This window comes from Eurosta solidaginis, chromosome 5 (assembly GCF_040869045.1).
Source record: "Eurosta solidaginis isolate ZX-2024a chromosome 5, ASM4086904v1, whole genome shotgun sequence".
NCBI classification, from domain to species: domain Eukaryota; kingdom Metazoa; phylum Arthropoda; class Insecta; order Diptera; family Tephritidae; genus Eurosta; species Eurosta solidaginis.
In genome coordinates, this window is record NC_090323.1 from 97309692 (window position 1) to 97333191 (window position 23500).

At 41.0% G+C, this 23500-nt stretch overlaps 1 protein-coding gene across 10 annotated transcripts in view; it reads left to right on the plus strand.

Annotated features, from left to right (window-relative positions):
* The first annotated feature begins 2408 nt into the window (after positions 1 to 2408).
* RPA2 (Replication protein A2) overlaps positions 2409 to 23500 on the plus strand; it is a 61515-nt gene continuing 40423 nt past the window's right edge. For 2 of the 10 annotated variants that reach the window (XM_067791468.1, XM_067791466.1), the window contains exons 1-3: positions 6266 to 6575; positions 6636 to 6694; positions 14668 to 15233. In XM_067791468.1, the coding sequence (XP_067647569.1) occupies positions 6563 to 6575; positions 6636 to 6694; positions 14668 to 15233 (638 nt within the window). In that variant the 5' untranslated portion in view covers positions 6266 to 6562. The other 8 variants (XM_067791465.1, XM_067791459.1, XM_067791461.1 and 5 more) reach the window with 8 other exon arrangements.

Below are 23500 nucleotides of genomic sequence, written 5' to 3' on the forward strand. Positions count from 1 at the left end.
ACTTGCTCTATGCATATTTCATTCCTCTATTTTTCCTTTTACTAAATTTTTCAAATTCTAACTTTAAAATTACAAACATAATATTATTATTAAATCAGTTTTTAATTTAAAATACTACGTTTATGTTAAATTTGTTTTTTTTTTTGTTTGAATTTCCAATTTCGTATTGTACTTTAAAATACTCAGTCTTACATGTACACCCACACATTCTAAATAAATAAATAAATAATTCTATGTCAATTTCATTTGATTTTACATAATTTTTATATTTTTGTTTAAGGAGCTCCATACCAAAACGTTATAATTACATGTGAAGTTTGTAGAAAATTTAAGAAAATACAATCAAAAAGTACAAAGTCTAAGATCAAATTCAAAATTTTAAAGAAAAAGTTAAGTAAGTTAGACCAGTTTGCTATATTTCCAACACTCGATGCATAGACTGAGTTGAAAAAAATACACGTTGGTCGAATTTCGACCACCGGCGATGCTAGTATTTATAAATGCAATATCTTGGTTGATTGTGACTGTGGCTGGATTGCATAAGATTGTGTTAAACGCCTAGGCACAATGAAATTTTTCATATAGATGCGTTTAACACAAGCTTATGCATTCCAGTCAATGTTTTAAACATTCTCCCTTTACAACAAAAAATACTTGCTAACATATTTTGTGTCGTATTCATTTGTTGCAGTTTTCAATTGCGAAAATGTTACAAAAGTTAACAACGAGTGCGAAAAATAATTCCACTTCCAAAGAGTGCCAGCACCCTTAGCCAAAGCAAATGCCAAATTCTTCTTATACTTTGCTTGCAACAAAATTTGAGAGCTGGCTACTTTTTCATATCAGACGGCGCCAGTCTCCATCGAACTGTCGTTCTGCATAAAAATACGTGCAAACAACACATCATGCATAAGCATGTGTTAGGCAAGATACACACGAGGCGTAGCTTCATAGATGCGTACAAGATATGACATGTAGCTACGATTTCTCTACGCTTCAAGATCTGCACACGAAGCTACTTTCGAGCGTCGCTACAAAAATTTCTTTAGGTATGTCCGTCCCCGAAGCGAAAGGAAAATAGATATTAAAAGTAGTTTGCATCCCCGTGCCTTTGTAAATTGTGAAAGGCAACTTTACACCACCGCGGACTAGAGAAAAAAAGGATTTGTAATTTCCAACACTTTTTAGCCTTTTGTGGTGTTGAATACTCTTTTTCGCTTTGCTAATATACCTTACATGCACTTTTATTAACTAGAATAGCATTTTCTAACTAATTATATAAATTTGCATACAAAAAATGTAAACCAGCATTTTTCTCTTTTTTTTTTTTCAAGCGTACGGACGCTCAGTGAACAACATTGCTGTACACTTAGCTACATGAAGCTTTCATGCATCTTGAAGCTCGTGTGCAACTCTCAATTCAAGTACATGTGTTCGATATCAAAGCGTCTATGACGCGTAGCCTCGTGTTCGCCTTGCCTTAAACTTATCTATATGAAAAACTGCTTATGTGACGGAGCTATAAACGCATATGAAACATTTGATTGCGCTTTGGCCTTTAAAGCTAAGGCCACACTGACCCTGCAAAAATTGTTGGATTACGTGTTCCATTTTCTTCATGCTGGAGTACTCTAACAATACTACTTTGCAATACGTTTGCGGACCACCATCAGCCGATCATTGCTCGTTTTTTAACGACAGTGATCACGACACGATGACGATCGAACAGAGTTGCCAAAAGTAAAATATTGCATGCAAATAACTAATAATAAAATTTACCTTGGCAACTCTGATAAAATGCAACTGCGCACTGGTTTTAGGTATACATACTAAAGTATGTATAGAGAAATATTAGTTTCTTTATTCACGCAAATTCTAAATAACATAAGAATATTCGTAGTATAAAATATAAAAGTTGTATTGCTCCTCTTCATTTACTTTCATTTTAAATTAAATTCACTTCGATAATTTTTTCCGACACAATTCCTCTTTAGTACGTTGGCATATGATCCTCTGTGGGTGCTCCATGGAGTACACAATGAAAGTATTTTGGAAAGTACTCTCACGTATGTACTCTATGGAACACTCACAAACAAAGCGAGAGTGGGATCAACTACTCCTCTCCTAGGACATCCAAATGTTAATTGGAGCACATTTTTTGTATGAATGCAGATTAGATTTGGAGCAGTCCTATACTCCCAAAGGAGTATTCCTTAAATTATTTATAGAGTATTCGCGTTTTTTGAAGGGGAGCTGCACTTTTTTGCCTATTTGATCGACATAGCCGCGCCGCGCAGTGCTGATGCCGCTAAGTGTGCTTTGCTTCATAAGAATATTTTGCAGCGCAGTGTAGTGCAGCTCAGTGTGGCCTTAGCTTAAGACTGAAGTTTCCGTGTGGGCATTGTATAAAAGTCGTAAAATTGCAATCAGCTTTTCGGAAAAATACGATTACGTTTAGGCTTTTGATAACGTTTTACAAGACGGTGCACCACCTCATTTTTATCGAAAATTATCAAAGGTGGTATCGAAAGACCTACCTAATAGCCGCGACCGATCACAAATAGTCATCAATATCCTCTAACGGGAGTCCAAGGAAACTCGCCGTTTCAACAGGGGTGGACCATAAGGAAAGGGTTGTTATAGGCGTTGGTTCCACATTACAATTAAAGAGATGGTTGGTGTCATGTGGGGACACATTGCAAGCGGGGCATACATTTTGTATGTCGGGGTTGATTCTGGATAGGTGCGAGTTTAACCTGTTACAGTATTCAGAACGAAGTTGAGCAAGAGTGACACGCGTTTCCCTGGGGAGTATGCGTTCCTCTTCCGCGAGTTTTGGATACTTTTCTTTAAGTACTGGATTCACCGGGCGATTCCCGGCATAAAGTTCCGACGCCTGTTTATGGATTTCACCAAGGACCTGCTTGTGTTTTTTCACCTCATACGGCTGGGTTCTCGGGTGCCGTATTTCCTCAAAATGCTTACGGAGATGACTCCTTAAGCCCCTAGGCGGTGCTGGCTCATCAATCAGATGTCTGTTGGGATGCCCAGGTTTCTGGGTATTCAACAGGAACTGTTTGGTCAACATCTCATTTCTCTCCCTGATGGGGAGTATTCTCGCCTCATTACGCAGATGGTGTTCTGGGGACATAAGAAGACAGCCCGTGGCGATTCTGAGAGCAGTATTTTTTTTTTTTTATTCCAGTGGGTAATTTTTAGCCTTGGCGACCATATGGGTGACGCGTAGCACGTAATCGGTTGGCTAATTGCTTTGTATGTAGTCATGAGCGTTTCTTTATCTTTTCCCAAGGTACTGCCAGCGAGGGATTTGAGGATTTTGTTACGGCTCTGAATTCTCGGAACAATTGCGGCTGCGTGCTCACCAAAATGTAGATCCTGATCAAACGTTACACCTAAGATTTTGGGGTGTAGGACAGTCGGTAGCGTAGTGCCAGCGACGTGGATGTTCAAAATGGTCGACATTTGGGACGCCCATGTTGTAAATAAGGTCGCGGAAGATTTAGTCGGTGGTAGTGCTATGGAGTTTTCTGAAGCCATGCTGATGAGGGGCCAGCTGCAAATTTGCTTGGAAATAAGGGAGCAAAATGGCTTCAAGCGTCTTTGCCACTGGCGATAGGAGAGACATCGGACGATACGACTCTCCTATGTTAGCTGGTTTCCCAGGCTTTAGTAGCGGGACCACCTTAGCCATTTTCCACTTCTCGGGTATGACAAAGGTGGAAAGAGACAGGTTGAAGACATGCGCTAAATATTTGAATGGCTATGCCGTCTGGGCCCACTGCTTTGGATGGTTTAGCACGACCAATGGCGTCCTCAACCTCTTTAGCGGTGATGGTGATTGGTGACGCGCTGAATTTGAGCTTATGTGCGTGTCTATTGGCTCTCCATCTATCTTTGTCGACCGTAGGATGCATTATATATTGTCGGCAGAAAGCGCTCGCGCATTTTTTCGCATCCGACAGCACTTTGTCGCCAAAGGCGATGGAAACTTTGTCTTTGTGCTTAGTCGGATTCGATAGGGACTTTACGGTGGACCAAAGTTTACCCCCACCGGTAGAGAGGTTACAACCTCTTGGGTGCTCCTCCCATTTCGCCCGCTTGTGTTCATCCACAAGCAATCTGATGCGTTGGTTTATATCCCTTATTGGGGGTCGCCTGGTTCAAGCTGTCTTATAAGATCACGTTCTCTCGCTAAGTTTGCGGCCTCCGCCGGGAAGTGGGACGGATTTCGGGATGTCTCCCGGCGGGAATGAAACGTGCCGAGGCTGATTCAATGACCTTACGGAAGGCACGCTCCCCTTGGCTGGAATGCATAAGATTGTGTTAAACGCCTAGGCACAATGAAATTTTTCATATAGATGCGTTTAACACAACGCATTCTCCCTTTACAACAAAAAATACTTGCTAACATATTTTGTGTCGTATTCATTTGTTGCAGTTTTCAATTGCGAAAAAGTTACAAAAGTTACCAACGAGTGCGAAAAATAATTTCACTTCCAAAGAGTGGTAATAGTCTAGTTGAGGGGTCGACTGCTAATACGCTACCAAAAATATCGAGAGAGGTGTCAAAAGACGCGTCTTGACATCAGTATTAATAATCCGAAGGCGGAAAATAAAAATTACGCGTTCAAAAGATATTAACGAAAAACCGAAAAAAGACCCGCGGGTACCTCCGAAACCGGGGGTCGGATCCATAGTATTTTTGCGCAGAACACCTTTCGGCGTTGGCGGCCTTCGGCCGCGCTTATAAAAAATAACCCTTGGCTACGCCATGCCACGTCCGGGTGTGTGGTTTAACCGTGGCTACCGCCACGGTGATGCACAATTTTTTTGGTGGGTACAAACACAACAACAACCACATGGAAATCGCCAACTTCAACTGCAAATATATCCGGACAGAGATAAAATTTTTCTTTTCCGCCTTCAGATTATTGTTCTCGAGGTTAATACGCGTCTTTTGACACCTCTCTCGATATTTTTGGTAGCGTATTAGCAGTCGACCCCTCAACTAGACTATTACCTTATTTTTTATAATCGCGGCCGAAGCCGCCAACGCACAAAGGTGTTCTGCGCAAAAATACTATGGATCCGACCCCCGGTTTCGGAGGTACCCGCGGGTCTTTTTTCGGTTTTTCGTTAATATCTTTTGAACACGTAAACATTTTTATTTTCCGCCTTGGGATTATTAATAATGATGTCAAGACGCGTCGTTTGACACCTCTCTTGATATTTTTGGTAGCGTATTAGGCTACGCCATGCCAAGTCCGGGTGTGTGGTATAACCGTGGCTACCGCCACGGTGATGCACAAATTTTTTTGGGGGTACTAACACAACAACAACCACATGTAAATCGCCAACTTCAACTGCAAATATCTCCGGACATAGATAAAATTTTTCTTTTCCGCCATCGGATTATTGTTCTCGAGATTAATACGCATCTTTTGACACCTCTCTCGATATTTTTGGTAGCGTATTAGCAGTCCACCAAAAATTTGAAAAAGCTGTTTTTTGCATTCGTGAACGAGCAGATATTACCTTATAACTCCTATGTTAGCCGATCCAACACCGGCTGCGCCATGCACAGTAATTCTGGTAGAACACCTTTTTGCATAGGCGGCCGAAGGCCGCCTACGCGGAAGTGTTTCAACTTTTCAAAATGAGTAGTAAAAATATATATTTTCCTTTTTCTTTATTAACTGAATGGTGGTAAGGTAATATTTATATTGTTTTTTTTTTGTTTATGTGGCAGCACAGCTTTGTAATGTCAATAAAAAAAAAAATATATATATATATATATATATATATATATATATATATATATATATATATATATATATATATATATATATATATATATATATATAATGTGCATGTTGCTACAAAAGCGCGATTGATTTAATAAAAACATTTATAATAAGTAAAAACAATGCAAAAATGAAATGTGAATATACAAAAATGCAATTTAAGTTTATCGTTGCCAATTTATATAGATATTTATGTGGATTAAGGTTTTGAAAGTTATGTAAATTGTAATTTAATGTGCTATAGAAATTTGCTAAATTTGCAAACTTTAACAACAAATAACTTTTAAATTATAAGTTTGCGCAGTTTGAAATATATATATTTGTGATCGGGACAACTCCCTCTTTCATTTGATACCAAGTTTTACCCCGAACTCGGGGGGGGGGTGCTATTCTAAAATATTCCCAAAATTTCAACCGATTTTTTGCTTATATCTTGACAGAAATAAAAATTTAAATTTTCGCTTTTGGATTCCAAAAACGGAGGTCGAGACGCGTCTTTTGATACCACCTTTGATAATTTTCGATAAAAATTAGGTGGTGCACCGTCTTGAAAAAAGTTACCCTTTGTGTTTATCCCATAAAGGGCGCCTGTTTCGGCGTTATCGGCGGTGAAAAACGATAACAATTCGGTGATCGGTTGAAATGTACACACGCATCTAAATACATGTGTTTATTTTATCGGGCGATCAAAATCGGTGGCTGTGTAAGCGTACTCCTATTGATATAAATTGTTAAAAATGGATTCTAGTAATAATTTCAATCGATATAAAATATACCACTTATTTTTAATTTTCGATTTTTTATTTCTAGTAAGCCAACATTTAGCATCAAGTACAAATACAGTTCAGGGCGGTTCGAGTTCTGCTGAAGTATGACTGAAGTCAAGAACAGGGGTCGACTGCTAATACTCTTCAAAAAATTTTGAAAGATGTTAAACGTGCGGGTAATAGTATAGCACAGAGGTCGATAGCTAATACGCTTCCAAAAATATGTAGTGAGGTGTCAAACGACGTGTGTTTACCTCGATAACAATAATCCGAAGGCGGAAAATAAAAATTTGGTAAAGTCTAGTTGAGGAATCGACTGCTAATACGCGTCCAAAAATAAAAAAAACGAGGGAGGTGTCCAAAGACGCGTATTGACCTCGGCAAAAATAATCCCAAGGCGGAATAAAAAAATTTTATCTTTGTCCGGAGATATTTGCAGTTGATGAGGGCGATTTTCGGTAGGGCAATTGTGCAGTTTAGGGGCCCCACCCCAAAACTGGGACTTTTTTTGAGTGAGGTATCAAAAGACGCGTATTCACGTCTAGATCAAGAATCCGAAAGCGGAAGTTAACTTTTGGTAGTAGTGCAGTTTACGGTACCCGCCCTAAAGTTGGGCGAAGATTTTCGAGTGATGTATCAAAAGACGCGTATTATAATCCAAAGGCGGAAAAGAAAAATGTTATCTCTGTCCGGAGATATTTGCAGCTGAAATTGGCGATTTTTATGTGGTTGTGTTGTGTTGTACCCACAAAAAAAATTGTGCATCACCGTGGCGGTAGCCACGGTTATACCACACACCCGGACTTGGCATGGCGTAGCCCAGGGTTATTTTTTATAAGCGCGACCGAAGGCCGCCAACGCATAAAGGTGTTCTGCGCAAAAATACTATGGATGGCAATGACATTTCTAACTATAGGCCGATTGCCAAACTCACAGTATGCTCCAGGCTTTTCGAAAAAATCATAAAGGAGAAGTTGTCTTATCATTAAAAGGGTGATTGACCCGCGTCAACATGGGTTTGTTGCTGGTCGCTCTACTGTCACTATTCTAGGGTCGTTTTCTGATTTCTGTATCTCTGCATTTAAGGATGGCTGCCAGGTTGATACCATATACACCGACTTCTCAAAGGCTTTTGATAAAGTTTCACATCAAATCTTACTATCTAAACTTGAGTATATTCTGTATTCTTATCTTGTTTAAAATCGTATCTATCGAACCGGTCTCTATGTGCTGAAATCGAGGGCTGCAAGTCCCTACCTTTTTATGCAACGTCTGGAGTTCCACAGGGTAGCATTCTCGGGCCTTTGTTGTTTGTGCTTTTTATAAATGATATTGGTTCCTGTTTTTTTTTCTTCCTCTTTCCTTATATATGCAGATGATTTAAAGTTATTTCATAGAGTTAATGGCGAGTCGGATTCCCCACTCCTACAAAATGACCTAAATAATCTTATTGAATGGTGTAATGCCAATAATCTCTTCCTCAATGTGAATAAATGTTTCCACATGTCTTTTACTAAATCATCTAACTTATATTCCACACTCTACGATATCGCAGGTGCTCGTCTGGTTTCGGTTAATGAATTTATTGACTTGCGTGTTGTTTTTGATTCCTGTTGTTGTTGTTGTTGTTGTTGTAGCAATGCTCGCCCCACCTAATAGCCGCGACCGATCACAAATTGTCATCAATATCCTCTAACGGGAGTCCAAGGAAACTTGCCGTTTCAACAGGGGTGGACCATAAGGAAAGGGGTGTTAGAGGCGTTGGTTCCACATTACAATTAAAGAGATGGTTGGTGTCATGTGGGGACACATTGCAAGCAGGGCATAAATTTTGTATGTCGGGGTTGATTCTGGATAGGTAAGAGTTTAACCAGTTACAGTATCCAGAACGAAGTTGAGCAAGAGTGACACGCGTTTCCCTGGGGAGTATGCGTTCCTCTTCTGCGAGTTCTGGATATTTTTCTTCAAGTACTGGATTCACCGGGCAATTCCCGACATAAAGGTCCGACGCCTGTCTATGGAGTTCACCAAGGACCTGCTTGTGTTTTTCCGCTTCGTACGGCTGGGTTCTCAGGTGCCGTATTTCCTCAAAATGCTTACGGAGATGACTCCTTAGGCCCCTAGGCGGTGCTGGTTCGTCAATCAGATGTCTGTTGGGATGCCCAGGTTTCTGGGTATTCAACAGAAACTGTTTGGTCAGCATCTCATTTCTCTCCCTGATGGGGAGTATTCTCGCCTCATTATGCAGATGGTGTTCTGGGGACATAAGAAGACAGCCCGTGGCGATTCTGAGAGCAGTATTTTGGCAGGCCTGTAGTTTCTTCCAGTGGGTGGTTTTTAGGCTTGGCGACCATATGGGTGACGCGTAGCACGTAATCGGCTGGCTAATTGCTTTGTATGTGGTCAAGAGCGTTTCTTTATCTTTTCCCCAGGTACTGCCAGCAAGGGATTTGAGGATTTTATTACGGCTCTGAATTCTTGGAACAATTGCGGTTGCGTGCGCACCAAAATGTAGATCCTGATCAAACGTCACACCCAAGATTTTGGGGTGTAGGACAGTCGGTAGCGTAGTGCCATCGACGTGGATGTTCAATATGGTCGACATTTGGGGCGTCCATGTTGTAAATAAGGTCGCGGAAGATTTAGTCGGTGACAATGCCAGGTTTCGCGAGGCGAAAAAACTGGAGAGATCAGGGAGATAGCCGTTTATTTTATTGCATAGCTCATCGATCTTTGGGCCTGGGCCTGTGGCCATTATTGTGCAGTCATCGGCGTAGGAAACGATTGTGACTCCTTCCGGTGGTGAAGGTAGCTTAGATATGTAGAAATTAAACAAAAGCGGGGATAGGACACCACCCTGTGGCACCCCTTGTTTAATTCTCCTTTGTTTTGATGTTTCGTTTCTGAATTGCACCGATGCCTGCCGACCACCCAGATAATTTGCGGTCCACCTTTTAAGACATGGGGGAAGGGTGGACCCTTCCAGGTCCTGCAGTAACGAGCCATGGTTGACCGTATCAAAAGCTTTTGATAGGTCTAACGCTACGAGTACTGTTCTATGGTGGGGATATTGATTCAAACCGCAATTTATCTGGGTGCTAATGACATTTAGCGCGGAGGTAGTGCTATGGAGTTTTCTAAAGCCATGCTGATGAGGGGCTAGCTGCAAATGTGCTTGGAAATAAGGGAGCAAAATGGCTTCAAGCGTCTTTGCCACTGGCGATAGGAGAGATATCGGACGATATGACTCACCTACGTTAGCTGGTTTCCCAGGCTTTAGTAGCGGGACCACCTTGGTCATTTTCCATTTCTCGGGTATGACAAAGGTGGAAAGAGACAGGTTGAAGACATGCGCTAAGTATTTGAAACCCTCTTTCCCTAGGTTTTTAAGCATGGGCATGGCTATGCCGTCTGGGCCAACTGCTTTGGATGGTTTAGCGCGAACAATGGCGTCCTCAACCTCTCTAGCGGTGATGGTCATTGGTGACGCGCTGAGTTTGTGTTTATGTGCGTGTCTATTGGCTCTCCGTCTATCTTTGTCGACCGTAGGATGCATTATATATTGTCGGCAGAAAGCGCTCGCGCATTTTTTCGCATCCGACAGCACCTTATCGCCAAAGGCGATGGAAACTTTGTCTTTGTGCTTAGTCGGATTCGATAGGGACTTTACGGTGGACCAAAGTTTACCTACACCGGTAGAGAGGTTACAACCTCTTAGGTGCTCTTCCCATTTCGCCCGCTTGTGTTCGTCCACAAGCAATCTGATGCGTTGGTTTATATCCCTTATTTGGGGGTCGCCTGGATCAAGCTGTCTTATAAGGTCGCGTTCCCTCGCTAAGCTCGCGGCCTCCGCCGGGAAGTGGGGCCGGATTTCGGGAATTCTCCCGGCGGGAATGAAATGTGCCGAGGCGGATTCAATGACCTTACGGAAGGCACGCTCCCCTTGGCGGGCATCAGTCGGGATAGGGAGGGCAGCAAAGCTGCTGTCTGTAGCAGATTTATATTCTTCCCACTTTCCTTTTTTGAAGTTTATGAAAGTGCGTTTTTCGGTGACGATGAAGTCGGCGGTACGCTCGAACGAAATAAGTATGGGCAGGTGGTCGGATGCCAATGTTACCATCGGCTGCCAGTTGACGCAGTTTACGAGTTCTGCGCTTACGATTGAGACATCTGGCGAGCTATGACAGCTTCGTACCATACGTGTGGGGGCGTCTCCGTTTATTGTGCAGAACGTCGTTTCGTCTATTTGATCCGCCAACATCTCACCCCTACTGTCCGCCCGCAAGTTTGAATGCCATAGGTCGTGATGGGCATTGAAATCGCCTAAGATAATGCGATTGTTGCCAGTGAGTAAAGCCTCGATATTAGGGCGGTATCCACTGGGGCAACAGGTGACAGGAGGGATGTAGATGTTGATGATTTCTAGATTTGCATCGCCTGACCGGACAGATAGGCCTTGACGTTCTAAGACATTGTCACTGCGGTCGATGCCACGATCAAATATATGATATTGCACAGAGTGGTGTATAATAAACGCGAGGCCGCCTCCATTTCCGCTCTCGCGGTCTTTCCTGTGGACATTATAACCAGAGCAGGTCTGCAATGCAGATCTTGTCGTGAGTTTAGTCTCTTGAATCGCTGCAATGCGGATGTTGTGCCGCTTCATGAAATCGACTATCTCCGTAATCTTCCCAGTTAGTCCATTACAGTTGAACTGCAGAATTCTGAAGTGCATGAGGGGTAAGTGAGGGGTGACTACGCCTAGGTTGTGGAAGGCCAGGACGCAATTGCTGTTGTGGCCTTGGGACTGGGCGCCCTTGGGCAAGCATTGGGGTACCCGGATGATTTGGGTTTGCGACCTGGCAACATGGCGCGATGAAACCCGTCGGGGGGTTGCCGTCGCGGAGACCAGAACATCTAGGAAAGTGGCACCACCCAAGGCAGAAGCTGCATTGAGCGGATGTCGCAAACCTATATATTCTGTGCTGGCAGACGGTGCAAACGGAGGCAAGGACTAAGAGTCTGTTTCCCTGACCTGCACGATTGCTGCCAGAAAAGAGGGGGGGAGAAGAAGACGGGGGCAGGGGCTGATGCTCAGCATTGCTACCAGCTCTACTACGAAGGTAGTAGTTATGAGTGGTATCAGCTGTTTGAGTTGTTGGCGCCGTGGGGCGCGAGCAGCAGCGGGTACTTGTTGTGGCTTGCTGAGCAGCGAAGCTGCTGGAAGGTAGTGGGGATACGCTTAGGCGTAGACTACGGGACGCCCTTGGGCGTGAGCAGCAAGGAGCCACAAAAGATTTATAAAAGTTACGTGGACGTCGGGTTTTGGGATCAAGCCCAGAACAACCTGTCCGATGCAACCATCCCTTGCACGAGACACACTGAACAGAGTATGACCGTCCTAAAAAGATTCTTTTCTGGCAAATGCAGCAAAACCATTTCTCATGACCGGGGTCAGGAGACGGACCCGGATTGGGTTCGATACCTTCCCGGAGTAAGAGAATATGTAGCAGTCCTGCTGCAAGGAGCTGCTGGGAGGATGACAATTTGTGGGAGGGACGAAACAAATTAAATGGGGTCACACTGAAATGACAGTCCTTGGTCGGGAAAAATCCCGAGTCGCTCCGGTACATAGAACCGACTGCCTTTGATTCCTCTTTGTCTTTTGTCAATCATATCTCTTATATGCTTCCCAAGGCTTACAGAAACCTCGCCTTTCTCGTAGATATGCAAAAGACTTTAAGGATCCTCATACAAGGAAGGCTCTTTATACCTCTCTCGTTCGTTCAAAACTAGAATACGCCTCAATTGTTTGGAATCCTATCTATAGCTGCTATGCTGCCAGAATTGAAAGGGTTCAAAGAAAATTTACTCTTTTTTATCTATTTTCACTCAACTTTGACGACCCAATTCCATCCTATCACTCGCTCTGCTTACTCATAAATCTCCAACCTCTCGAATCCAGAAGGATAGAACATCTGCTAATGTTCGTCTATGATCTAATAGTTGGCTCTCTTGATTGCCCAGTTCTCTTAGCGAAGGTGTCATTTAATGAACCTAATCGGAGTCTTCGAACGTTTTTTCCATTTTACATGAGTGCTTGCAGGGCTAATTATTGTAATTTTGACCCAATTTTTCGGGCACTAAATGAATTTAATAAGACTCTCAAGGAGGTTTTTTTATTGATTTTTCTCTGTCGAGAAGCATCTTCAAGTCAACTTTGCAAGAGTTCCTATAATCTTTACTTGCATTATCTTTTTATCTTTCGTTTTCGCTAGTCATGTTACTTACGTTATTCGTTGTGGTTTTCAGTTGATTATTTGTTCAAGTATTTACCTGCTTTTGTATTCTAGTCTGTAAGATTGTTTAATCATAGACTGCATAAATTATACATACATACATACATAATACACGTCCATAAATATCGAGAGAGGTGTCAAACGACGCGCCTTGACATCAGTATTAATAATCCGAAGGCGGAAAATAAAAAATTTTAACTCGTTCAAAAGATATTAACGAAAAACCGAAAAAAGACCCGCGGGTACCTCCGAAACCGGGGGTGGGATCCATAGTATTTTTATTCAGAACACCTTTCTGCGTTGGCGGCCTTCGGCCGCGCTTATAAAAAATAACCCTGGGCTACGCCATACCAAGTCCGGGTGTGTGGTAACCGTGGCTGATGCACAATTTCTTTTGTGGGTACCAACACAACAACAACCACATGAAAATCGCCAACTTCAACTGCAAATATCTCCGGACAGAGATAACATTTTTCTTTTCCGCCTTCGGATTATTGTTCTCGGTAATAGTCTAGTTGAGGGGTCGACTGCTAATACGCTACCAAAAACGCGTATTAATCTCGAGAACAATAATCCGATGGCGGAAAAGAAAAATTTTATCTCTATCCGGAGATATTTGCATTTGAAGTTGGCGATTTCCATGTGGTTGTTGTTCTGCGCAAAAATACTATGGATCCGACCCCCGGTTTCGGAGGTACCCGCGGGTCTTTTTTCGGTTTTTAATATCTTTTGAACGCGTTAAAATTTTTATTTTCCGCCTTCGGATTATTAATACTGATGTCAAGACGCGTCGTTCGACACCTCTCTTGATATTTTTGGTAGCGTATTAGCAGTCGACCCCTCAACTGGACTTTTACCAAGAAAAATTGTATCTCTGTCCGTAGATATTTGCAGTTGAAATTGGCGATTTTAATGTGGTTGTTGTTGTTGTACCCGCAAAAAAAATTGTGCATCACCGTGGCGATAGCCACGGTTATACCACACACCCGGACTTGGCATGGCGTAGCCCATGGTTATTTTTTACAAGCGCGGCCAAAGGCCACCAACGCAGAAAGGTCTTCTGCGTAAAATTACTATAGATCCCACCCCCGGTTTCGGAGGGACCCGCGGGTCTTTTTTCGGTTTTTCGTTAATATCTTTGGTAAAAAAAAGTTAACTTCCGCTTTAGGATTCTTGATCTTGACGTGAATAAGCGTCTTTTGATACCTCACTCGAAAATTTTGGCCCAAATTTCGGTGGGTACCGTAAACTGCACTATTACCAGAGCTAGAACTTTTTCTTTTCCGCCTTCGGATTATTGTTCTCGAGAATAATACGTGTCTTTGACGCATATTAGCAGTGTCATGCTGTCGTAAAGAACCGTACAGATACATATACAATATTTCTTTGCCGTCTTTCCTGTACGCATATTATATATATATTAGCAATCGACCCCTGTTTTAGACGGTTTATCCAATACGCGATTCGACTCTTATTTATTACCGTGTTCAAAATTGCAGGCGCGGTCCACAGGTCAGATACATATATCGTTTGATAGAAATATATGTAATACGAAGGTCCAGACGCGTCTTTTTATGCACCTTTTGAATAAAAAATTACGTAGTTCGTCGTCTTGCAAAACGTTTTCAATTCTCGAAACTAAAACAACCATGTGGAAACTTTTAACCTTTTTTATATATCTCCAGACCGAATTAATAGTTTTATTTTTGCAGTTGACCGCTGTCCTAGACTTACTTGATCCAATATTGTTCGACTCTTGTAATGTATTGTTTTCAGGGCATTGGTCCTGTTTTCATCAAACAAATACTTTTATCTCAAGAGGGAAGTATACAAATATTTGGTTTAACTTTTGGAATGATAACATGCGTTGCTGTAGTACGATCCATTGAAATATCTTCTACTAAAATAACTTATACCTTAGAGGATCACTCTGGGCAAATTGAGGCGCATTATTGGTTGGAGGAAGGAGATTCTCTTAAAGCGCCCGACGTTATGTTGAATAACTACGTTAAACTCTATGGGAGTGTTAGGGCTCAAGGATCCCAAAAAATGTTAATGATTTTTAAAATGCTCGCCATTATGAATTCCAACGACTTATGTACTCATATACTTGAAGTGCTTAATGTACGTTATAAGTCTTATGATTTTGCAACAAACACCTCCAATAATGTAGTGAATATAAATTCCGGACAGAGGAATGAATCTGGAGAAATTACCTACTTAGGTTTAGAAGGGAAGCAATTAGCAGTCCTCCAAGCAGTTAAGAACAACATTACAACTGAGGGGATAAACCGAAAAGAACTGCAACTCAAATTTAGTCATATTAGTGGAAACGAAATAAAGTAAGTAATGATTTTAGAATATTTATTTTAGTTCATGCGCCTTTAAAATTTAAGCATTTGATTTTTGATGTTGTTGTTGTAGCAGTGCCACGCAGGTCCGTCAAGCTGGACCCTCCACGATGTATTCGAAATTTGGTGGGCCAGGTATTATGTGCTATTTATGTGCTAATTTGTTCCCAAAATAAAAAATTTTGTGCTTTAATTTAAGTACTTTTTTCTAACCGACCACTTTTGAAGTTTTAAAAAAATCATTAAAAGTTCTCACAAAAAGAATCGTTTTTGGATCCATTGGGCCCATAAATAGCACATAATTCCCACATTTAAATTTTTTTGTTCGACCTAGTGCTTATGAGGGGGGGGGGGGGGGGGCGGCACTATTGAGCACATAAACCACATAATTCCCACAATTAAATTTTTTTGTTTGACCTAGTGCTTATGAGGGGGGTCTAGCTGGACCCCCACTTTTGATGTTTAAAAAAAAAATATTACAAGTTGTCAAAAAAAAAAAGTTTTTGGAACTATTGAGCCAATAAATAGCACAAAATTCTGCACCTATCCCGTTTCGATTTTGCCGTCTGGGGTTATATGCCCCCGCTTCCCCCTTACCACATAATTCCCACATTTAAATATTTTTGTTTGACCTAGTGCTTATGAGGGGGGGGGGGGGGGGGTCCAGCTGGACGTCCAGCCCATTTTGGGTTAAAAAAAGTACTTAAATTTTGAGCACACAATTTTTTATTTTGGGAATAATAATACCTTGCCTATAAAATTTCGAATCCATCGTGGGGGGTCCAGCTTGACGGACCTGCGCCTCGCCCCATACAATAGGTGCGACCAATCACAAATTGTCATGTTGTTGTTGTTGGTGTTGTTGTTGTTGTTGTTGTTGGTGGTGTTGTTGTTGTTGGTGGTGTTGTTGTTGTTGGTGTTGTTGTTGTTGTACCAGTGCTTCGCCCCACCTAACATCCGCGACCGATCACAAATTGTCATCAATATCCTCTAACGGGAGTCCAAGGAAACTTGCTGTTTCAACAGGGGTGGACGATAATGAAAGGGGTGTTAGAGGCGTTGGTTCCACATTACAATTAAAGAGATGGTTGGTGTCATGTGGGGACACATTGCAAGCGGGGCATACATTTTGTATGTCGGGGTTGATTCTGGATAGGTAAGAGTTTAACCTGTTACAGTATCCAGAACGAAGTTGAGCAAGAGTGACACGCGTTTCCCTGGGGAGTATGCGTTCCTCTTCCACACGTTTTGGGTACTTTTCTTTGAGTACTGGATTCACCGGGAAATTCCTGACATAAAGGTCCGACGCCTGTTTGTGGAGTTCACCAAGGACCTGCTTGTGTTTTTTGCTTCATACGGCTGGGTTCTCAGGTGCCGTATTTCCTCAAAATGCTTACGGAGATGACTCCTTATGCCCCTAGGCGGTGTTGGCTCATCAATCAGATGTCTGTTTGGATGCCCACGTTTCTGGGTATTCAACAGGAACTGTTTGGTTAGCATCTGAAAAGCGTAGTGCCATCGACGTGGATGTTCAAAATGGTCGACATTTGTGACGTCCAAGTTGTAAATAGGGTCGCGGATGATTTAGTCGGTGATAATGCCAGGTTTCGCGAGGCGAAAAAACTGCAGAGGTCAGGGAGGTAGCCGTTTATTTTTTTTGCAAAGCTCATCGATCTTTGGGCCCGGGCCCGTGGCCATTATAGTGCAGTCATAAGAAACGATAGTAACTGCTTCTGGTGGCGAAGGTAGTTTTGATATGTAAAAATTAAACAAAAGTGGGGATAGGACACCACCCTGAGGCACCCCTTGTTTAATTCTTCTTGGCTTTGATATTTTGTTTCTGAATTGCACCGATACCTGCCGACCACCCAGATAATTTGCGGTTCACCTTTTAAGACATGGGGGAAGGGTAGACCCTTCCAAGTCTTGCAGTAACGTGTCATGGTTGACCGGATCAAAAGCTTTTGATAGGTCTAGCGCTACGAGTACTGTTCTATGGTGGGGCTTCTGATTCAAACCACACTTTATCTGGGTGCTAATGACATTTAGCGCGGTGGTGGTGCTATGGAGTTTTCTAAAGCCATGACAGGCTAGCTGCAAATTTGCTTTGAAGTGGGGGAGCAAAATGGCTTCAAGCGTCTTGGCTACTGGCGATAGGAGAGATATCGGGCGATATGACTCTCCTATGTTAGCTGGTTTCCCAGGCTTTAGTAGCGGGACCAACTTGGCCATTTTCCATTTTTCGGGTATGACAAAGGTGGAAAGAGACAGGTTGAAGACATGTGCTAAATATTTGAAACCCTCTTTCCCTAGGCTTTTAAGCATCGGCATGGCTATGCCGTCTGGGCCCACTGCTTTGAATGGTATAGCATAACCGATGGCATCCTCAACCTCTTTGGCGGTGATGGTAATTGGTGACGTCTATCAGTCTATTTTTGTCGACCGTAGAATGCATTATGTATTGTTGGCAGAAAGCGCTCGCGCATTTTTTCGCATCCGACAGCACTTTGTCGCCAAAGGCGATGGAAACTTTGTCATTGTGCCTAGACGGATTCGATAGGGACTTTATGGTGGACCAAAGTTTACCTACACCGGCAGAGAGGTTACAACCGCTGAGGTGCTCCTCTCATTTCGCCCGATTGTGTTCATCCACACGCAACCTGATGCGTTGGTTTATATCCCTTATTTGGGGGTCGCCTGGATCGATCTGTCTTATAAGGTCACGTTCTCTCGCTAAATTTGCAGCCTCCGCCGGGAAGTGGGGCCGAATTTCGGGAATTCTACCGGCGGGAATAAAACGAGCCGAGGCGGATTCAATGGCATTGCGGAAAGCACGCTCCCCTTGGCGGGCATCAGTCGGGATAGGGAGGGCAGCAAATCGGTTTTCTGTAAAGGATTTGTATTCGTCCCACTTTCCTTTTTTAAAGTTTATGAAAGTGCTTTTTTCTGTAACGATGAAGTCGGCGGTACGCTCGGGCGCAATAAGCATAGCCAGGTGGTCGGATGTCAATGTTACCATCGGCTGCCAGTTGACGCAGTTTACGAGTTCTGCGCTCACTATTGAAATATCCGACGAACTGTGACAGCTTCCTACCATACGTGTGGAGACGTCTCCGTTTATTGTACAGAACGTCGTTTCTTCTATTTGCTCCGTCAACATCTCACCCCTACTGTCCGCCCGCAAGTTTGAATGATAGATCGTGATGTGTATTATTTATTTTTTTTTTATTTATTTTTTTTATTTATTTATTATTACGGTCTTTAAGACCTAGTTTAGGTTAAAATTAAAGGATTAACATAAATACGCATGTCACATTTAGTGACGTACAATACAAAAACAGTTTTTCTTTGAACTTACTAATATTTTCACAGTCTTTTATCTCATAAGGTAACTCATTGTATATTTTATACCCTAAATATTCTAGAGACCTTTTGACGAACTCAGTTCTTATTCTAGGCAGTCTTATTTGTATTTGTATTTGTATTTATTAGGCAATTCATCCCAGCACAACAATTTGGCAAAAATTATTTTATAGTGCTACTCGGTAAAAGGCATAAAATAGGAGCAATTCAAACTTGAAACTTAAAGCTAATGACTATGGCTAAGAAAAGGTTACAATAAATAATCTATTTAATAAATAATAAATAAATAAATAAATAAATAAATAAACGAATGATAGAGTACATTTGCTTAGAAGAAATCAGTATTTTAATTATCTAGGTTATTATAGAAACTTCTTAATACTTTATTGAAGAGCAGAGCATTGCTGATAAGCCTAAGTCTAGAACGGAGCGAGTTCCAAACCGTATGGAAGTAATGAAAAACTGGCGATCAGATATTAGCATACGATGTCTGAAGTGGGTAAGGATAACAGATCTAGACGACTGGAGAAAATTTAGTCTCCGATACAGATAGTCAGGTTCCTTCATATATATTAATTTATGTAGCGTAGTGAGCGTTTTAAGTTTAATAAGGTTATCGAAAGAAATGTTTACCAACCTGTAAGCATGCTGAGAGGCGTGGTCAAGTCTTTTCAACCCATAGACGTATCTAGCAATGTTGTTAAGTATTAAGTTATTAAGTACGCTTTTGCTATTAGTAGACGAATATGTAACGGAGTAAAATATTGTGTAAGCCAGAGTGTACGAAGCATCCCATACAATTTTCCCCCCGTGCGGAAGATGTGATCTTTCCATGTCAAGGTTTTGTTAAAAACTACACCTAGATTTTTTGCCGTGTCAACGTATTCTATAATAGTGTTGTCTAAAATTAAATTTTCCCACTTTTATCTAGTGACCTTCTATGAATGACTATACATTTCGACTTTTTTGGGTTAAGACATAAAGCCGTGGTTACTCACGAACGTACGTAGAAGAAACGTGTCAGCAGACACGACCTATCTTATGAGTGTGCAATGTAAACGAAAACTCACCGACGTGCAACGCCCGTACGTACGTAGCCCGGAACGTAGAAATCAAAACAATTTTGATTTTTTCCGTAGGAACGTGTCAGCTGATCGCTCTCTCACTAGACAGAGTTGCCTAGTAAACTTTTGTGCGCTAATTTTTGACCGTTTGCAATTTTATGCAAAAACGCCTAATTAAAGTTTGAAAAATTGTGAAAATAATTCGAGATAATTATGTAAAAGTGCTGATTATAAATATTTAATCTATTTATACTTATTTAATAGTATTCCGGCCTTTCACAATATCAAAAATTAAATTGGAAAAAGTTGATGTTTCCATAAGCATACATGCAAAATGGTCAATGGCAACAGTGCTTATCTGTAAACAATACACACACAAACATCTTATGTACATGTACACAGACGCACACATTGATTCCTACGGGCTTGAGAGTTCGGTCAAACGTGCTTCGTACGACAAACGTCCTTACGTACGGCACACGTCGGTGGGTAACTGCCGCATAAGCCGTTCATAGAAGCCCACGTACCAATTTGACACAAATCGTAATTTAAGTTATTAATACACGAACTGGTACGATCACTAGGACAGCACATATACAATTGTACCTCGTCAGCATAAATGTGAATATTACAATACTTGAGAACACCAGGCAAATCGTTTATATACAAAACAAATAACAGGGGACCAAGGACTTGTGGGACGCCTCTTAAAACACTGACGAAGTCAGACTTTCTGCTACCAACACTTACTGCCTGAGTTCGGTCGGCCAAATACGATCTGATTAGGGCTGTTGCACAGTTGGAGAAATTAAATAGGTTGTCCAGCTTCTTGCAGAGAACGGTGTGGTCGACCGAGTCAAACGCTTTTGAATGGTCGAGAAGAGTTAAGAAAGCAGTAAAATTTTTGTCAACTTGTTCTCGAATATCCTCTATCACCGATAGGAGCGCCGTTTTACAGCTACGATTTGACCTGAATCCAGACTGTGAATCTGTGAGAAGGTTGTTATCCTGCACATAAGTATTTATCTGGCAGTGAAAAATTCGTTCGACGACCTTGGAAAGGAAAGGCAGAATAGCTATAGGTCTCTATACTCCTTGTTTTGCTTGGGGATTGGGATTACCTTAGCAACTTTCCAACATTTGGGAAATACACACGACGTCAGCACAGAGTTAACCAAGTAGGTTAAGTGAGGAAGGATTTCAGGAAGAATTATTTTTAAAAATTTCGGACATATACCATCGAACCCCATAGCATTAGACTTTACTGAAAGAATGGCTTGAACGACATCACAATCATCGACACTAGCAAACTCAAGAGGACCAAAATCAACATTAGCGCGAATACAATAATTGTCAGCACATATATTGTCAGTTGAGATTGGCAGATTTACAAAATTTATATCTATCTCGTTAATGTCTACATTAGGGAGGACAGAAATATCACATTTGGATTTTCCGATACCAATATCTTTAATCGACGTCCAGGTTTCCTTCGAACTCAAAGCAGCACTAAACTTGTTATTATAAAATTTCTGCTTAGCTGACCTAATGGCTTTGTTTGCAGCGAGCCTAGCTTCTTTGAAGCAGTTGTGAGCCTCCAGGGTTTTGTGTCTTTTCCATCGTGAGTAAGCAAGGTTACGCTGGTGAATTAAGTGTTTTAGATTGGCACTAAACCAAGGGGTATTATTGTGTGTAGCAGCTTTGAGTTTCACTGCACATGGTTGTCGAAAAGCATAATAATATGGTTCTGTAGGAATGATGCCTGATCATCGACCGATGTCGGCGTACGAATCAAGCTCCATTCGACCGACTCCACCGCTGCATTAAGGGAACTGTAATCTATGCTTCTAAAATCACGATACGTAAAGGAACATTGAATGTGTGACGTTTGAAAGTTGTAACTAAGAAATATCAGATCGTGTTTTGAAAAGCAAGATGCAGACAATTGATTGTAGTGGAGCAATTTCAGGGGATCATTCACAAAAAATAAATCCAGCAAAGAAGAATTTGAGTCAGTAAAGTGTGTAGGTGAAGTTAAATTGGTGGGAAAAAGTCCAAGAGACTCCTTAGCTTTAGAGTTGAGTCGACGAGAATGTTGCAATTTCTAGTTCCATACTTGTGGATTTCATGATTATAATGTATTTTACTACTCAGGTAATTCTGTAACATTCCTAACCTAAGTTGGTGTATAAATTTCAATGTGAAATAACTAACTGACTGTTTAATACTAAGCCAGTTTAATCTATTGAGTATTACAATTTTTGGCGTTCTTGGAGGAAATTTTAAAATAAATCGCATTGCCTTGTTTTGCTGTATTTGGAGTTTCTTAATATATATATCATTACTTAATAAGAGAATAGTAGGACAATAATTGAACGATAAACCAATATTTTATGACTTTGACTGATGTGTTTACATGTTCTATACATGAAGCCTATTTTCTGTGCAATTTTCCTTTCCAGATAAGTTAAATGCTCTCCAAAATTTAGATTATCTTCAACCAAAACTCCTAAATACTTAATTTTGTCTACTCTTTGATTTGCAATGTTTTTTACCTTCAGCGTAATATTATTTAAACTATTGTTACCTATGATATTAGTGTTTTTACAAAATATCATGAACTTAGTTTTTTCGACATTTAATTTCAGTATACTAAGGCATAACCATTTGTATAGCGAGTCCAGGTCTTCTTGTACTTTCAGCACGGCACATTCTTCATATTTTTCACTTATGATAATCAATGTATCATCCGCAAATAGACGTATTTTACAATATTTTAAGCATCTTTTGATATCATTGATATACAATGTAAACAATATTGGCGCCAAGACCGAGCCTTGTGGTAAACCAATGTAAATATCCACCACTGATGAAACTTCCTTTCCAATTATCGTTCTCTGCTTTCTGTCGCTCAAATAACTCCGGAACCATTCCAACGCCTTTCCTCTTATACCAATTTTAAACATAACGTCCAAACACTCAGATCTATCGACAGTTTCAAAAGCCCGTTTTAAGTCCAAGAAGACAGACACCGTAAATTTTTTGTCCGCTATGTCTTCTTTCCAATCTGCAATTACCATATTTAACGCTGTTTCACAAGAATGGCTCTTCCTGAATCCCGATTGTTCTGGGATAATCACATTGTGCTTCTCTAAGTATGCCACAAGTTTATTCTTCACCACTGTCTCCATAATTTTTTCATCTGTAGGTAACGTGTTAATTGGACGTAGTTCCTCAGGTTTCATTGTATTTTTTACTTTTTCCACATGTATTATTGTTGAAATTTTCCAGTAACTAGGTACAATACCGCTGTTTAAGGACTCGTTAATTAGATCTTTGTAGAAAATAGCAGTATATATCATGTCATCTTTAAAAACACCCTCCGATAAAAGCTTGTCGCCGCCATATTTGGTTTTAAGTGATTTTGTGATAATAATAATATCGTCCACTACAATGTCAGTAAATTTAAATGTTTCAAATGGATTACTGGGATTTGCTCTTATTTCATCCCCATTTACAATTTCTTCGACGCTATCATTAATTTCAACAATACTTTGTATAAAAAAGTTATTTAGGGCATTAGCCATATCATATTCATTTTCCAGGCATTCACCGTTAATTACAATTTTAGTGATATTTTTTTAACATCATTAAGCTCGACAAGGTCTTTTAGACACTTCCACATACATTTCATATCGCCATTGTTATTATTTACTCTATCTTCCATCTTTTAAGCTACAAACCAATAAAACACGATATTATGATCTTTACTCTCTCACGTTTATTCACCAACTGCCTTATATTTAAAATGGCTTCACCTAGTGTTGCCAC